This window comes from Rhopilema esculentum, chromosome 19 (assembly GCF_057945365.1).
Source record: "Rhopilema esculentum isolate cy_ngs chromosome 19, ASM5794536v1, whole genome shotgun sequence".
Taxonomy (NCBI): Eukaryota; Metazoa; Cnidaria; class Scyphozoa; order Rhizostomeae; family Rhizostomatidae; genus Rhopilema; species Rhopilema esculentum.
In genome coordinates this window covers 5,167,775-5,183,959 of record NC_142833.1, presented here as the reverse complement: position 1 = coordinate 5,183,959, position 16,185 = coordinate 5,167,775, and the positions used below count along the sequence as shown (strand labels likewise).

Here is a 16,185-nt window from a genome sequence, read left to right as displayed (position 1 = left end):
AGAACCCAACACATTACATCAGGAAAATTTTTTTATATTCATACAAAAGAGTAGCCACAACACCTTAGAAACAGTAAATTAATGAAAATCCCAAAAACTCGAACCATCACTCATGGAATCGAAAGCTTGTCCTATTTACGATGTAAGCTTTGGAACAATCTACCAGAAAACTTGAAAAATCTAAATATGGAAGGATAATTGCAACTGCAGGCTATGTAGAACCTTTGCAGCACAGGTCGGGTTCTTGGCATGAATTATCTAACATGATTATTTTCAACTATTAATCTAATTAAATCCTAAAAATAGTAGGCATTAATTAGCTTATCTTTTAGCTACTACTGTAAAGAACGCCTACTGTAAATAAATGAATTATTATTCTTATTATCATAAATTTGGGCTAGATGGGCCTAGAAGAAACTTTCTTTACATTGCTTACTCCTCCAGTTTAAAAGGAAACCAAATAGATAAAAGAACTGGGTACGTACCAAAGGAGTACAAGATTTCCATGGAATGATCTGCCCTGCGGGCATAGAAATTCTGGTGCTGTATGGGAACATGAATTAAAAAAGGGATGTAAAAAATTAAATTCTGAATGCACTTTACAAGTCGCATTTTATATTCTGATTAAAAGATTCTTTGAATCGATCGTTATACGTATAAAATTGCAGACAACACCTTTCCGTCAATCTTTCTTCTTCCTTAAAGGCATCAGTGTGTATCTTCTAAACTTCATTTTTCTAAAAAGCTGAAAACTGTCGCATAACTTTTATGTCACCAAAATCAAACGCAAAGACTAAAACAAAATATCTATCTTTGAGAATAAGAAGGTTGGTATTGCAACAAAAATTTGCTGATTATAGAAAAGTCTTGTAGCAGAGGAAATTCGAGAAAGAATATCGTGAGTAATAGAGACAATACAGACGGGTAAGGATTAAGCGATTTCCTTAATATAGGCAATCATTAAATGGCTGAGAATAAAATACTTTATAGGTTTTTACGGTTAATGTGTCGGAAATGATTCCAGCCGACTCCAGACACTGAAATCCGATAAATTACGATGAAAATCTTTCGATCTCTCGGTAAACCTTCACAGGGGCATTCACTCCTCTAAAAAGTTCGTAATTGGCTTCCTCTTTGTAAACCCTTTCTGCTTAGAAAAGATCACTGCTACGAGATAAAGATTACAATTTTGATCTTCTTCCTAACGGATAGATTTCCATTCCGAAAAACATCAATTCTTCTTTGGAAAATTCGCAATATCTTTCATCTTCTGGGTTCACCAGTATGCTTCCAATTGTTCTTTAGTTTTTCCTAGGGGTAAGCCGGGGGTAAGTCAATCGATTTGCAAGAAAAACAATCTTTGCCAAAGATGTTTTTTTCTATTTGCCAAAGCATTTATTCGGTTAAACAGCACACTCCTAAGTAAATGTTATTTCTTGTGTGAATATGCATTTTTCCTTTCTTGTAGGTACAAGCCCATTACTTTCTAATGATGCATGTAATTTTCAAATCACGCTTGCTACTTGCTATTATAAACTTTTAGGATCTTCTTCCATTTAGGGATAATTCTTCTTATTCATAGAAAATAACGTACATGATAGCCTTCAATAAACTCAAAGCTACCAAGGTCTCATTGCTTGCTTACAAGGATCTTCTTTCAGATTAAAAAGAACGATATTCAATTGAAGATAATCTCCAGAGTTTAAATCTAAGATTATCCATGTTCATCAAGAAAATGTATCTTATTGGAGGGGAGGGAGAGTTTTCTGAATAATCGTAAAGAACTGACAGCTCTTGGAAATCAAAGGTCATTTTTTTCTGTGGTAAATACAATATCATATTCCAACCTAAGGTAATCTCTCGGCTCTATTCGAATTTAATCAATCTATTATGTTGAGGCTATACGAAAGAACTGCTGATTGCAATAAAGGATTACTGCTATTTCTATTCACTTTTTAATAAAGATCAGCGTACGATCAACGGATCGCGATAGGTAGTTGAACTGCAAACAAAGGACCCTATGTTGTTTAGGATGGAGTCTTGTGGGTCACAAGAAACGACATTACGCAATTAGAGGGCACTTTTCAGTATCTAAATTCAGGGGGTATGGTTAAAATCCTTTTTTCTGTAGGTTTTTCCAAACGTATGATACTACAAATTATTCAAATACATGGAAAGAAGGACAGTGCAAGCCCTAATGAGCCAGTGTGCTTAATAGTGAAACACAGAGAAACTGGGCTTATCAATTGCTTGACACTGTGTTTTGATAACTGACCAAAATATAACGACGAGTGCCAATGGTTTGTCAAAAAAAAACGACCGAGTATAGTTTTGCTACTCAGTGACTCTAACTTAAACTGTAGATTTTGCTAGATTTTTAGCATATTTTTAAACTGTTCGCTAAAAGTCTTCAAATCACCCCGCCCAACATCCACATGGATATAATACCATCTAGAAGAAATCTACTAGAAGAAGGAAAATTAGGGAGATTTGCCTCTTGTGCGCTGGTTCTGGCTACTAAAGTGTTAATGTTAGTGTTACTTTATAAGTATCCTGTTGTCTGGTTGTTTAACAAAAAATGTTTTTAAAAGCTTTGAAAAGATTTGGGAAGTGGGAAAACGTGACCACATTGCAATGAACACGTGGAACATTCGTGTGATTTTGTGATTGAGCACCAGGGGCAAATCACTTTATGAAAATCTCATACACTTTGGTGGAAATTCTATTGTTTTATCTTAAAATACTTGGAAATCGTTCCTTGGAAATCGAAACGATTGGAAATCCAATTGTTTGATAAAAACGTGCATTTTTCAGCTTTCTAGAGTTCTTTGTCAGTCAAATACTATTTGAAATAAAAAATCTTAGAATATGGCAAGTCTATGGCAAAATAAAGTCTAGGAAAATTGTTTGGCCTAACTACTGCTGCCGACATCGTTCCAAAGAGGTTGTCCTTAAGATTAGAACTAACCCCGCAGGTTCTTGCATATCTGGGAAATAATCCGTTGACCAAATCTGCATTAAAAAGCACGTTATTATTATTAACAAGCCCAAGTCTAAGAACAGTGCAAATATACGGGCAGCATCAAATTTATCTTCTCACCTTTTATAGTTCCTGTCGCAAATAAACAGCGTTTGATAGGTCTAGCTAAACAAAAACTTCTGAAGCCTATCTGCAAAATCTTTATTTGTATTGACAGACAATTTCAATCAACACAAACAAACAATCAAATAATGCTACCATATGGTCCTGTTTATTCATCAAGAAAAAAACCAAATGGAAGGTTTATGAAAACAAATAACATAAGGCTGTCGAGAGTGCACAACGCCTACCAAAACTTTTCATCTTTGCTCCTCTATTTTTGCTGCTCTATTTACCATTTTTTCACAAATACTTCTTCTTCCGCCCCCCCCCCCCAAACAATGCCGATCGTCCCGAAAAGTATCGTCGTTCAACGTTGCTGACGCCAATCTTTTTCTCTGCTTTGAAGAAAACGAACATTGTTCCAAAGAGGGTGAAGAAGGGGTTGGGGTCGCTGAATTCGTCATTGAAAACCATAGAGATATGTCTAAGACTAACGTTGTGTTCGCGTCAAGAACCAAACAAAGAAGTTAGACCAGAAGACCAAAGCAAGACTTAGTAAATCTTTAGAAGCACGACATTCAAATGGAGATGCATCCTCCAGGCATGAAGAAAAATTCTCAAAGACATGGCAAGGTCAGTTCTTAGATAGATTTTCCGAAGTAAATTCGTACAAGAAAAATCTTCCTGTTGCTTACAGACGTTGGTAATTGATTCCTGTTGCAAATGACAAAGGTTTACTTCAAAATCTTTGTTCTAATTCTAATGAAAGCTGAAACGTTATATGCTCTAAAATATTGCAAGAAAGAAGGATCCGTGCAAAGGCGACAGCTGTCTAGAGAAAGAAAGTTCAAAGCCAAAATGGACATGACAATAAAACTCTGGTAATGACGTCAACACAAGACTGTGATATGTTTTGTTTTATATTGAAAACAATTTGATAAAGATATAATGATATAAAAGTATTAAGTAACTCAGAAATAAATACAATACTTTTTTATACAAGACGGTTTACGTCAAGGTGTCTTCGTTTCTCAAGTATTCGCCAACATCTGCCTGATGGAAACAAACAATATCAGTTGGATCAGCATGACGACATTGTTCTGTCGATCTAGCAGTTGCACCAAAGCCCTGGCAAAGATAAGAATTTATCAAATGAATGCTTGTACTGTAAAGTCATTTTGACAGAATAATTGTGGGTATAAAATAAAGAGCATGAGAACGAAAAAGAACTTTAAGTAACTGTACCTTAATATCCGTCAATGTTGTTAAGTACGCAGGTGGAGTGGAAGGAGACAGGAGTTTTACAGTTCCCTTTGAGAATAGGTTTAGTCATGTACAGGGCTGCCAAGAGGGGGAGGCAAGGGGGCAAATTGTCCCAGGGCCTCGAGGTCTAAGGGGCCTCATAAGTAAATGAATTCCATTTGAAAAAAGGAATTAATTAAACAGAGGAAAAATTTGCCAAAAAATAATCAAACGTTCTAAATGATTGCAAGAAAATGACACACAAAATTTTCTGAGAAGCATTTTAAGCTAATCTGAAGGGCGTGATTTCACAGAATCTGAAAATTTTCAGTTCATTCCGCTCGCCTCGTCTTTCGGTTTTGCCTCCAAAAACTCTCGGCGGCCCTAGTCAAGTATAATTTTCAGATTCAAGGACAAAACTTAACATTTTTAATGTATTCCATTAAAAAGTTTACAGTTATTATTGATCTTCCGTTTTCTGTTCATACTGTTCAATTTGTTTCAAAGTGGCACAAAACAGCGGCAAAAGACTAGGTGTAACTATTCCTTTCAACTCATTTCTCTTTCAGCGACCTTCTAGAAGCTGACCCTCTTTTTGAAAAATGCAATTCGTAGCAACAACGTAGTTTTTTACTTTATCGAATATTCTACAAGGAGATCCTATCAGTCCATGTTATCATTAGGGTCCGCTTTTTTAACTTCAGCGTAATTCAATGCTACCAAAATATGAAAAAATAATATTTTTCCATTTGGATTATAGGGTTGGAGGGCAAAAGAAGTGCAATACGGTTTTTTGAGGAAAATGACAAGAACTCGATGGGACAGAAAATGACGAGAACTCCATCGGACAATTACCAAAATAAAAAAAACTGTTTCAACCATAAGTATATTATCGTTACTTCCGGATATTTATTATCTCTTCCAACTGCACAAATCCTCACCTATGAGTCATGCCTATTAATCACAAATAACTATTCAGAGGACCCAAACGAATGGGGTGCTAATAGACTGGGTGAGAATGTAACGGCTAAGTAGTAAATTAAACACAAAGAAGAATTTAAACAAATCGTTGATGGTTGTTATTAAAAGTTATTAATGAAGTTAAAGCAAAGTTAAAATATTTTTATTTTAAATTTTTAGATAAATTCTTTGTGTATGAAAAAAGGGTTTAAAAAGGGTCTTGAAAGAGCCACAGAAAAATAAAAATGGGGGTCAATAATTGCAATTTTTGTGTGCCATGTTTGTCAGTGTCCCTGCAAAATTTCCTTTTCTAAGATTACTCAATTAGTAACAGAGTTTTCCTGGGTGGCTTTAAAATGTATTTTTAAGTAGAAATACTAAATTCTAGAGATTTGCAGATACCCAAATATAAAAAAATTGAGAAATATCTACTTACCAAAGGAATATCTCCCATCGAGTAGACTATTACACCTTGATATTGACCTGTGTTTTCAGTTATTCTTCCTAGGCCAGACTTCAGGACATGGTTGCCATAAAGAAAGGATTGATCTGCACTTGGTTTCACCCATACCTTGAACTAATAAAAACAAATAATAAATTACATAACGCAACTAATAAACCATCTTCCACATCAACCAGTGCCAGGATAAAGGACAAAACCATATAGTTATTACATAAAAATTTGATGGAGAAGAAAAGAGTAGTTAATCAGTATGTTCCAAGAGGATTACTACTATCAATTCTCCATTTGAAGGACCAATAAAAAACAATTTAAAAATATGCTTAAAACAATTCAATTATCCTCTCATATTTACATGTTAAAAACAATATAATAAAAGCTTTGCAAAGAAACTCATCCATACTTATCCACACAAAACAAGTTCTTGCAAGTGCTCTTTTGTAATCTATTTCTTTATATATGCACATAAGGAAAATCATTATCCTTGCAGAAAATTGAAAAGGAAAGATAATGTCTTCTCTCTAGATAATTTTCATTGTCATTTTGGTATTTTGGAGTATCAGAAAATTCATTACTGAGAGAAGGCCAACCTAAATATATACATAACAAAGACATTGTCTGCTTTTTCATCAAGAGTCTTTCTCATACTGTTGAGTGAACTGACTTTGTAGAACTAAAACAAGGTACTGCCTTTTTGTGTGCTGTTGAACTTCAGTAGAAAGTTGTTTACATTTTGATCATCCACAATATCTTCTAACCTAAGAAATTTTGGATGAGAAAAATCTGCAAGCGCGTCAAATTTGATGTTTATATTTTATAACATTTTGCTAAAGACTTACCTTTGCATAAGGCGCTAAGAAATCCAAGGCAGTAATCTGTAGCCTGAATTTTCCAGACTTTGTAAACTTTCCAAAACATGTGCCAAGGCTGATTAAATTATCTCTACCAATGTTTGTAGCTTTTTTCATTATTTCCTCTCTATAGTAGAGGAAAGCAGAAGTAAATTAATTAAAAGAACATGAATCAAGCTTTATTATTTAAGCAATTAGTTTTCAGACCCTGCCTACAGCTCAGGTTGAATTTTTTATCATTCTTTTATTCTTAGTAAGGCCCCTTTCACACAGCTCTATTTTCGTGTGAAAACAAAGTAATCTGAGATGGAGACATTTGAATTCAATCACAACAGAAAAAAACTTGTATGATTCCTAGCCAGGCAATATCCAAGCACTGAAAATCTGAAATTCACAAATGGATGGTCACTATTACGGAAAATATAGTCACATTACAGTTTTGTGGAGTTTTATTGAAATTTTTGCAGCTTTAAACTGAGGCATACTAACAACGGACTACTAAAAGATTAATGTTGAAGCACTATGAACATTTTCTGTATTCATAGTGTATTCAATTGACATTGAAAATGGCTAGAAAAAACCAAACATTTCACAACATATTAACTAAAAGTTTTTTCGTCTGACACTCCTCAGAGCATAAAACGTCAGGATAGGGTCGGAAAGAACACAATGAAAAATATATACCCAGTTGTGGATTGAAATAGGCCAATCAGAAAAACGCAAGCACAAGACCGGTATAGTTGACCAATCAGTGCCACGTGCCTAAAGAACAATTACCACTGGAGTCCAAGAGAGAAAACGAACTCCTTCTGTTTACACAATGGCTGTTTTTTTGTTTGTATGTAGGTCAATTGACATTGTTTTCATAAAAGAAAACGCCAAAAAAATTCTCTATATTGTAATTGCATATAGAGTCGCTACCAGATTTACTGCAACTTTTTTGAAACATGCTGTGCTGCCTTCCTTTTTTAGCTATTATCATTGCATCAAAAATAAGAGAAACTATAAAAAAGACAATTGTTAACCTTCCATTGGAAGTCCTAATATTACACATTCAATAATTTCACATCCACAAAATGTTTGGTGGCATAAATTTATCATGAGAAACTTACTTCACATAATAAATCCTATCTTTGTGTAGTCTGAAGCAATATTGTCCATCTGGTCTGTCTAATAGCATGCGAGTATTATCACCAATACTGCAAGAAAATTTGAAAATGATTCAAGGAAACTTACAGGGACCAAGACAGTTGCTACTCAAGCAGCTTGGCAACTATAAGGCCAGACTGTGAAGTATCCTTTCTGTGCAGGGAACACAAGAACAATCATTTTAATTTTTGCAGAAAAATAACATTTCCCACAAAATTATGCACAGAATTTGTGGCCAAAGCTTTCAAAGAGACCTTGTTTTCTTTTTCTTGTCTCGTTATAAGAAGTCTAAAAGAAATTTAAAAGGTGGAATATTTGTGGGGGACAGGATAAAATTAACAAATATTGTGTTAGGAATTTACGGCAGATTCTTAATGATGTGTGGGCATGAAAGATAAAAATTATTATGAGGAGAACGGGTTCCCAATGAGGACCAAACTTTGCAGTCTGGTTATAAAGGGAAGACAATAATATGCCCAGGGTGGAAAACTTGCATAAGCTTGCAGCTATGGTGGACCATGCCTGATGTGATTAAAGGGACATAGTTCTTTTAAACTATCAAACAGATATACCCAGTTGTGGATAAATAACAATCAGAATAACCTCACAGTAGACTCATTCACGATTAATCAGTACGTTTTTCCACATCTTTAAATATACGATAATTCTAAAAGACCCCCTCCCCATCGAACTACTGCTGCGCTGCGCCAACCAAAACCTAAAAACAACAAAATTTCAATTTTAGCACGCAGTAAAAATTTCCATTTATAAAATGTTTTGCAACGAAGTACCAGAACATGAGTATTTCGGTGTATCTCAGCTTTTATCGAGTGGAAATTGAAAGGAAACTCGGAAAAAACACATTTTTGTACTAATCATTGTCATATCGACAAATTTTCGAGCAGTACAAGCAAGTTTTTGAATGTGGGGATGAATGTGGTGCTGGATGGTACCCGGTGGTTTGCACGCCGTACGCCGAAAAAAAACTTGAGAGTACACCGAAGATCTTGGGGCCTAAGTACATGGAATGCACACTGCCATCATTTTCGATCAAAACATAATGGTGAGCGGGAGTGAATATTTTTCAATTAAGTACGGAAATTGCCACAGTCCCATCAATTCGGCTACATTTCCAAACATAAAAGACGTCAAGTGACATTATCGACAAAAACACATGGTATATATAGAGAGAGATTATGTTCAATTGAGTCCAAACATTTCAAGATTCCAAATAACTTACTACTTTATCAACTTCTCCAAAACATTCTTTGTTTCTTCATCTGTAAGAGGTCTCATTTTAACTAAATTCCAATAAAATTTTATTAATTCGTTATATATATTGTATATGTATCGTAAAATCGCTTCGTAAAGTTAGCTGTGAAGGCCTAGCACTGCCCTCGTGTGAGAAAGACATGAAATCGAGATTAGGTCGTTGTCATAACAGCAGCCTCACCTATTAGATTTGTTTTTGAAATCAAAACAACATCAGCTGGGTTCATTGCTCTATCGAACATCTTTTGAAATTACAGAAAAATAAAGTAATTTGATTGCCGTTAACAAAGTTTCTTGTATCAAGTAAATGACTTTGTCACAAATATGAACACAAGGTACTAAAAGTTTTTTATTCTTTCTAAAAACTAATTTAGCTTTCGCTGATGTCACATTTGTTGTCTTAATCTTATTTGCTTCTGAATATCGTTTGACATTCTAAACAAAGTCCAGGAAGATGTGCCAAAATATATACCGATTTATCTTCTTAGATGTTGTTTTTGGATGAACAGTAAAGAGCTTTTTAAAAGGATGAAATGAAGATAACAATAATGTAGGCGATATTTATATTTTTGCAATGGGCGTACTTTGAGCCCGGTATTTGTAAATAAATCAGTAAGATAACATTTAAACAGAGCTAAGTTCTTAGGGAAAAAACAATTTAACCCTTCAGCTAGATCTTTGAGGAGAAAATTTAAAGGTATTTAAAGGTGAGGGTCAAGGTATCTTTTAGTCTATTTTTTGGTGGTAAAAAATTTGAAGATAGCTTTGAAAAATCAAACATTTTTCAACATTACTTGACCAGTTGTTTGAAATCCTCAATCTTCTCATTAAATTGTTCAATTTTACAGATAAACTAAGCATGACTTTGATGATCTTTTATGCATTTATCTATTTGTAAGAAGTTCTATGTATGTTTATTTGCTACCTAGCATTTGAAGGTAGTTTTTTGGACACTGAAAGGCCGTGCTTATCAAGCAGTTTACTAGTCCTTCCTCTTGATGAGACCACACCCCCTGATTCCTTTGCCTGGAGTTGCAGAAAGTGGGTGACTCCCCTTACTCTGGGTGAAAGTTTGGTCATGCCAGAGACGCATACCACAAACCCTTGGATGTAGTCAGCAACCAAAACCACTGAGCCATCCTCGCACAAAGAGCTTTTGTATTAGTAATGGGTTTAAGCCTTTGCTGCAATGAACCACAGTAGAAAGACAATATAATTTGCAAAACATTTCAAATCTTTGTTTGCTTGAGTTACATCTTATCCACATTATGATATCATTTTCTCTTGATGACTTTGAAAAGGCTAAAAATCTAAAAGGTTCAATTTTCATTTTTAGATATCTGAGAATCTCATCCGCCTGTCCTTTGGGAGTCTCAAGTCAAGATACTTTCATTCAACAAGCAAAATATTTTCAAAAGGATGATTATGTGTTGGTTCAAAATAAGTTTACCCTTGATCTCTGTCAAAACCTTCCAGCTTTTAAAGTTGGAAGTTGTCCATTGGAAAGAAAACCTAGAGGCACATTATCAGCAAAGTTCAAAATAAATTTGGACAATGTTTGTTTATCAATGAGAGGCTTGAAACTTGGAGAAAGAAAAGAAAACCTGAAATCAGGAGCCAGTTATTCTTCATCAATATGCAGACAGTCACACCATCATGAAAATGAAATCAATACCATTATAGAATCTAATAACATGGTCAATGATAATGGCTCTAAAAGAGAACAAAAATCCTCAAAGAAGAAAAAACACAAGTCAAGCAAATCATCTTGCAGCAGAAGGATGAGTAAAGTCTATAAAAATTCAAAATCTAAAAGAATCTCTCTTCAAACATGTAAGTTTACTTGATAGATAATAATCGTTCAGTACAGTTTCAATTTATGGTGCATGGAAAAGTTAAGAAATGCAGCACTTCAGCATATTTTATTCAAGGAAATGTTACTTAAGAAGTATGTGAAGTATGTAAAAATACTGCTGTTGCTGCCAATTATGAATCAGAAACTTTTATTTTTAGCTGTTCTTTTATTTTATAGGATAAACCTAATTGCTTTGATCTCCCAAGAGATACTTCACATTTGTTTGATTGTCCAATACTAAATGACAGTGAATAGAAAATTAATGTATACAAGACTAAAAATACCTTTTTCGACATTCTAGCAAATATATGATTTTGAATCATTTGTAATTTAAATGTCCTTTGTTTCAGCTAGGAAAGGTGGATGTGCAATTGAAGAAATCACCTGTAAAAGTAACAAAACTACAATTAATGGTTTGAAGCTGCATCAGAAATCAAACTTTCAAAATTTACAAAGCAGTACACTGATACAAAACAAGTCTTTGCCATGTATTAGTAGAAGATCAAACTCTTTGGCTATAAAAGGTCCCAGATCTTTCACAGACTTTGATGTTATTTTGTCTTCAAATGGATCCATTAAAAGCAGTATGGATGGAAGTCCAGTAACTCGTTTGACAAAAGTCTATTTATCTGAAAAGAGATCAGGTACCCTCATGGGTGTTCCTGCAGTTCCTCCAGCCACCCCTTGCTCAGGTAAACTTTGACTTAATCATTGAATTTAAATTTCCTGCAGTAGCACTCTTTCTTTAACATGACTTTCACTTGGCTAATTTAAAAAATCACCTGCTAAATTTAACATTAGTAAATATAATATAATTGTAATAACTATTATCATTTTTTATGTTTCTTAAATGTTTTGAACTTGTATTGAATAAAATGCACTTACTTTGACAAAAGTGTGTTTACTTTGACAAAATGATCTTAATGATATTTATCATGGGTATAGTGTCTTGGAGGCCACACAACCCAGTGCCTTGAAATCACTTCATAGGAATGGATTTTGTAAGTTGCTATACAAAATTGAAAGTAGCTTTCTGTGCACCTCAGATGCATTTTTAACAATGTCTATAGAAAGAAGTTTCAGTACAAAAAACCATCCAATCACTTTGGCTAAATGGTGCTTTAATGCCTTCAACATGATAAATTTTAAACTTAGATACAATATCAAGCCGTCAAAGAAGGGCACATACCACCCACTATTTGTGAAGCAAATAATTTCAAAGCTACAGAAAAGGCGAAAGAAGCCTTGCTCCCCCCCCCCACTTTCGTTAGCTTTGCCCCTTACTTTTAAATTCGTGATGTCAACAATGACAGATAGAAGATTTGTAAAATTTCCTTGGCATTTTCTCAGCGTTAGAAGGTACCAAACCTTTCTGTCAATTGTTTGCTTGTATTGGACTTTCTTAACAGGTTAACGCCAATATTAGAATTCGGTATTTTATGAGAAGCTTGTTGAAAGCAGCACGAAAAGTCGTCCAACTAAACTTCTATAAAAGAGTACATCTAAAAGGGTACATCTAAAAGTGTGTTGCCTATCTTTTCCAGGATTTTGGTTGGTGGGCATTGTTACAAAAACTATTTATTGAGTCTCTGTCCTTAGGTCCCGATGATGTTTAAGGGTAAATATCGGAAACTAGTAAGCAACTGCTTGATTCAATCAGGGAGCTCCGATCTATTAACCCATGAACTATGTTGTTAACCTGATAAATCTCGAATGATGTTTTGAAGGATGTACTCTTAGGTGCCTAATAAGCGCCCTTTCCCACTTATTACCTATTGAAATCTTCCCCTAACAAATCACGCTTATTAAGACCCCTGTATATTGAGCACCTAAATGCGTCTCTCTATAAAATTAACGATCATTTGAATCCTGACTGGCTTAAATTATTTGCAGGTTTTTACGAGGAGATTGAATGGGTCCCATCATTGTCAGATACGAAGGTAAAAACATTTTATTTTCTTAAAAATTTTAGCCATGAAGTCGATGCAAGTCATATCTATTTATATTGACTAAAGACTGAAAAACTGAAGGCTCAATATCTTGTTAGTTCCTAACAATAAAATGTAATAAACTTGAAATAAATGTGCTACAATCTTCCCGTGGATTTATTTTGCAAATTAATTCGTGCAAAATGTTCATTTCTATTCTCCCCTTTCAAAGTTCAACAAAAAAGATTTTATAATAAATTTGCCGTTGCCTCAGGGATCTTTAATCCTAAAGAGATTATAAGCTAGCTGGAAAAGTAATGTGAATATCATATTGTTTTGTAGAGCAAACGTTTGGTTACTTCAAAGTTAGCTGGACTGGGTATGTAGTTTTATAGTGTTGATTTGACAAAATTCTTTAATTCTCGGATAATGCCTATTACTACTTGCTGCATTTCCTATTTTTTAGCTTTAAAATTCCAATGAAATTCTTGCAATCTGTAATATGGTAAATCAACAACAATTCAATTTATAAAAGATTTGGAGTCGTTTCTAACAAACGTGTTAAGATTTAAATAAACCCGAGTGGCTATCCTTCATAAGGATAGCCAAATAAATTGAAATATTCTACCATCGTCGTCGTGAACGACCCATGCAATTGGATGGAACAATCATATTAACACTAGCATGTAGATAGAGGAGTGCGCAGCTGAGTTACATATTGTGGTGTATTTTAAGCAATTGTTGCATTTTTACTTCTAGTATCAAAGCAGGCTAAACGCGAAAACGAGGAGAGAATAACGAGAGAGCAGAAGCAACTTCAGGAGGAAAAACAAAGGAATAAGGAAATGCTTTTGAAGATCAAGCAAAGGCAGCGAGCTGAGGTAAGCATTGAAAAAGGATGCTAAGTTGTAGAAGGTTGCTACCTCAGACATTTGCAATATGTGTTTATCTTAGTAGACCTATATGCAGTTTGTATGATCACAGACACTGATGATATGTGCCTCTGGTACCACTCTGGCCAGAAAGTTGAAAGAACGCTGATGTAAAACTCATTCAAATGTCATAAATATCACATTAGTTCGTAACTCTATACTATGTTACAGTAGATGAAACAGAGCGGCTACAGGATGATATTATTGCTTGTCATTTTAGATTTACGCGTTGAACAAAATACTGACAGAAGTAGAGAATGCCACCTACGAAAAGTATAAGGAAGAAAGAGGCTTGCCTGTTTAATCTGTAAAGAGACCTTCCAGCAGTGATAACGAGAATGGATCACTAAATGATATTGGACATTGCAGTACCGCAAACAACACGTTAAGACCATAACAAGGGAATGGCGAAATAGATCCTTCGACACGGACTTAGTTAGAACTTAGTATTTAATATTTTATTATCTATTTAATGAGGTTTTATTGTAACTTATACTAAATTGTGAGTAGTTAATAATAATTTTTTGAATTTTCAAGGTTAGTATAATTAGTGGTTTGAATTCATTAAATGGTTTGATATATATATATATATTTGATCACTAATTCATATGGTTTGGTACATACAAGTATAAGTTAAAGGTCTTTAATTTGAGAAGGTTGCGTGACGCTTCAAAGGAAAATGTCCGCAAAAAACACTTTTAGTTTTGTGGCTTCAAGGGATATTACTAAAGTCAACGGATAACATTCAAATACATATTCTAAATTCAAATATATATTTTGAAAAGTGATCTGAAGTGAAAAGAAATTTTAAAAAACTTATTTTCTGAAAATGATATCGCTACAAAAAATGTTTCCTATTTTAGTAATTGTCAAAAATCGTCAATGGCAAATGGGCCTGATATCCAAAATATTGTGTATTTTTTAATATAAATTGTTGATGAATGACAACCTGTTTTTTTAATTCAGATTCAACTGCCTGATAAAGCACCATGAAGTGTCTCAGGCTGTGAAAAATCAGCTAGATGTATTAAAAATATAATAATAATAAAAATAATAATAATAATATTAATAATAAACAATTTATTTAGAGTTGGCGGAGAAAATTGCGTTTAGCTAATTAAGGCCAACTATACAGAACGTACTAATTACAATTTACAAAATATATTAATTACAAAAACCTAGATTTGGAATAAAATCTTTGCACAATTTGCAGCTGCAGTCCAACGTTTTGATGGACTTGATATTTCTTTTAAATATTCTTTAAATCATTAATAAAAAATTGGGCAACGTAAGCATGGACTCGTTCCCTATCAAACCATTGTATTTTGGTCTTGGTTTATAACTTAATAAAACAAGCAAAAAAACAGTAAATCGTCAACAAATATCAAATCTTTCATTAACCATATCCCTCTTACCATCACATATCCAACATATTTAACTAATTTGGCATTTTTAGATTCATTTCATAGCTTTTCTAGGTTATGTAGTCAAACTAAAAAATTCTAAGAATAGATTTTTGTGGCATCACACAAACTCTATTGAAACTGTTCCAACAGTTACACCAGCCTACTGTTAGACAATGTTAACCTATTGTTGTCTTTATTACTGAGTATGTTTTCCAAAAGAAACAGAATAATTTTTGCTTCTAAAGATGCTGAAGATAGGTTGCCAGTCAATGTTTTATTTAAAAGTCATCTTTCTTTTGTAGTGTGCTCAGTGTATCCTTCATTACCTTCTACAAATTGAGCTTTTCCTGTCTCTCGACGATTTACTGTGCTTTACCCGGTATTGTTTTAAACACTCTTCCGAAATCTATCACTGCTTGATAGCTTTAAGGTAAACCAACGTAATGAATTTATTTCAGTATACAAACATCAAGGAAAAATGTGCTATTAAGCAACCTCGCAGTCTTCAATGCGGCTGCATAATGCTATAAAAAAATGTTTATTAACTTCTGAGTTTTCTTCAAAGTTTCACGAGTCTTGCAGTTGTTTTAGAGAGAAATGCTCTCAAGTTTACCCTTGAAGACTTCGTGAACATTATAAACAATGCAATATGTTGCAAGCTCTTTGAAAGAAGCTAATTAAGCCTGGACAGTCTATTGTTTGAATGTCTCTTTGGCCTAATCAAGCCGCCTAATGTACTAAAGGATCAGTCTCAGATCAAAGATTACCCTTTATATAATCTGCAAGGAAAACAATAGGATTCTACTTGAGTTTTGCTGGATTTGTAAAATTATAATTTATTCGATGGGCTTACCTGCTGTTTTACCAAAATTTATTTTTCTTCTGTAGTTAATTCTTCTGTAATTGTCTAATACTTAAGTAAACAAAAACACACGAATAGGAAGGGTTGGGAGTTTAGTCTGCTGGAAGCTGATCAAACACAAAGTATTTTAATAAAAACTAATTTGCCATCCTAGCTATTGTGATTTACATACGCAAACATGAACAT

At 33.9% G+C, this 16,185-nt stretch overlaps 2 protein-coding genes across 3 annotated transcripts; one reads left to right on the top strand and one right to left on the bottom strand.

The window, feature by feature from the left end:
- Positions 1-3,967: 3,967 nt before the first annotated feature.
- LOC135688240 (60S ribosome subunit biogenesis protein NIP7 homolog) lies at positions 3,968-10,726 on the bottom strand. Its single transcript, XM_065205004.2, has 6 exons — positions 10,621-10,726; positions 8,985-9,045; positions 7,708-7,794; positions 6,584-6,722; positions 5,721-5,861; positions 3,968-4,210 (listed from the first exon to the last, which is right to left on the bottom strand). Exons 1-6 carry the CDS (start codon positions 10,646-10,648, stop codon positions 4,091-4,093), a joined length of 576 nt encoding a protein of 191 aa, XP_065061076.1. The 5' UTR covers positions 10,649-10,726; the 3' UTR covers positions 3,968-4,090.
- On the top strand, positions 7,745-16,127 carry LOC135688236 (uncharacterized). Of its 2 annotated transcripts, XM_065204995.2 has the most exons (7): positions 7,745-9,351; positions 10,353-10,849; positions 11,222-11,563; positions 12,765-12,811; positions 13,142-13,178; positions 13,559-13,680; positions 13,952-16,127. In XM_065204995.2, exons 1-7 carry the CDS (start codon positions 9,341-9,343, stop codon positions 14,033-14,035), a joined length of 1,140 nt encoding a protein of 379 aa, XP_065061067.2. In that variant the 5' UTR covers positions 7,745-9,340; the 3' UTR covers positions 14,036-16,127. The 2 variants fall into 2 exon arrangements, with proteins under 2 accessions (XP_065061067.2, XP_088970265.1); XM_089114139.1 differs by having other exon boundaries at positions 7,745-10,849.
- The last annotated feature ends 58 nt before the right edge of the window (positions 16,128-16,185 follow it).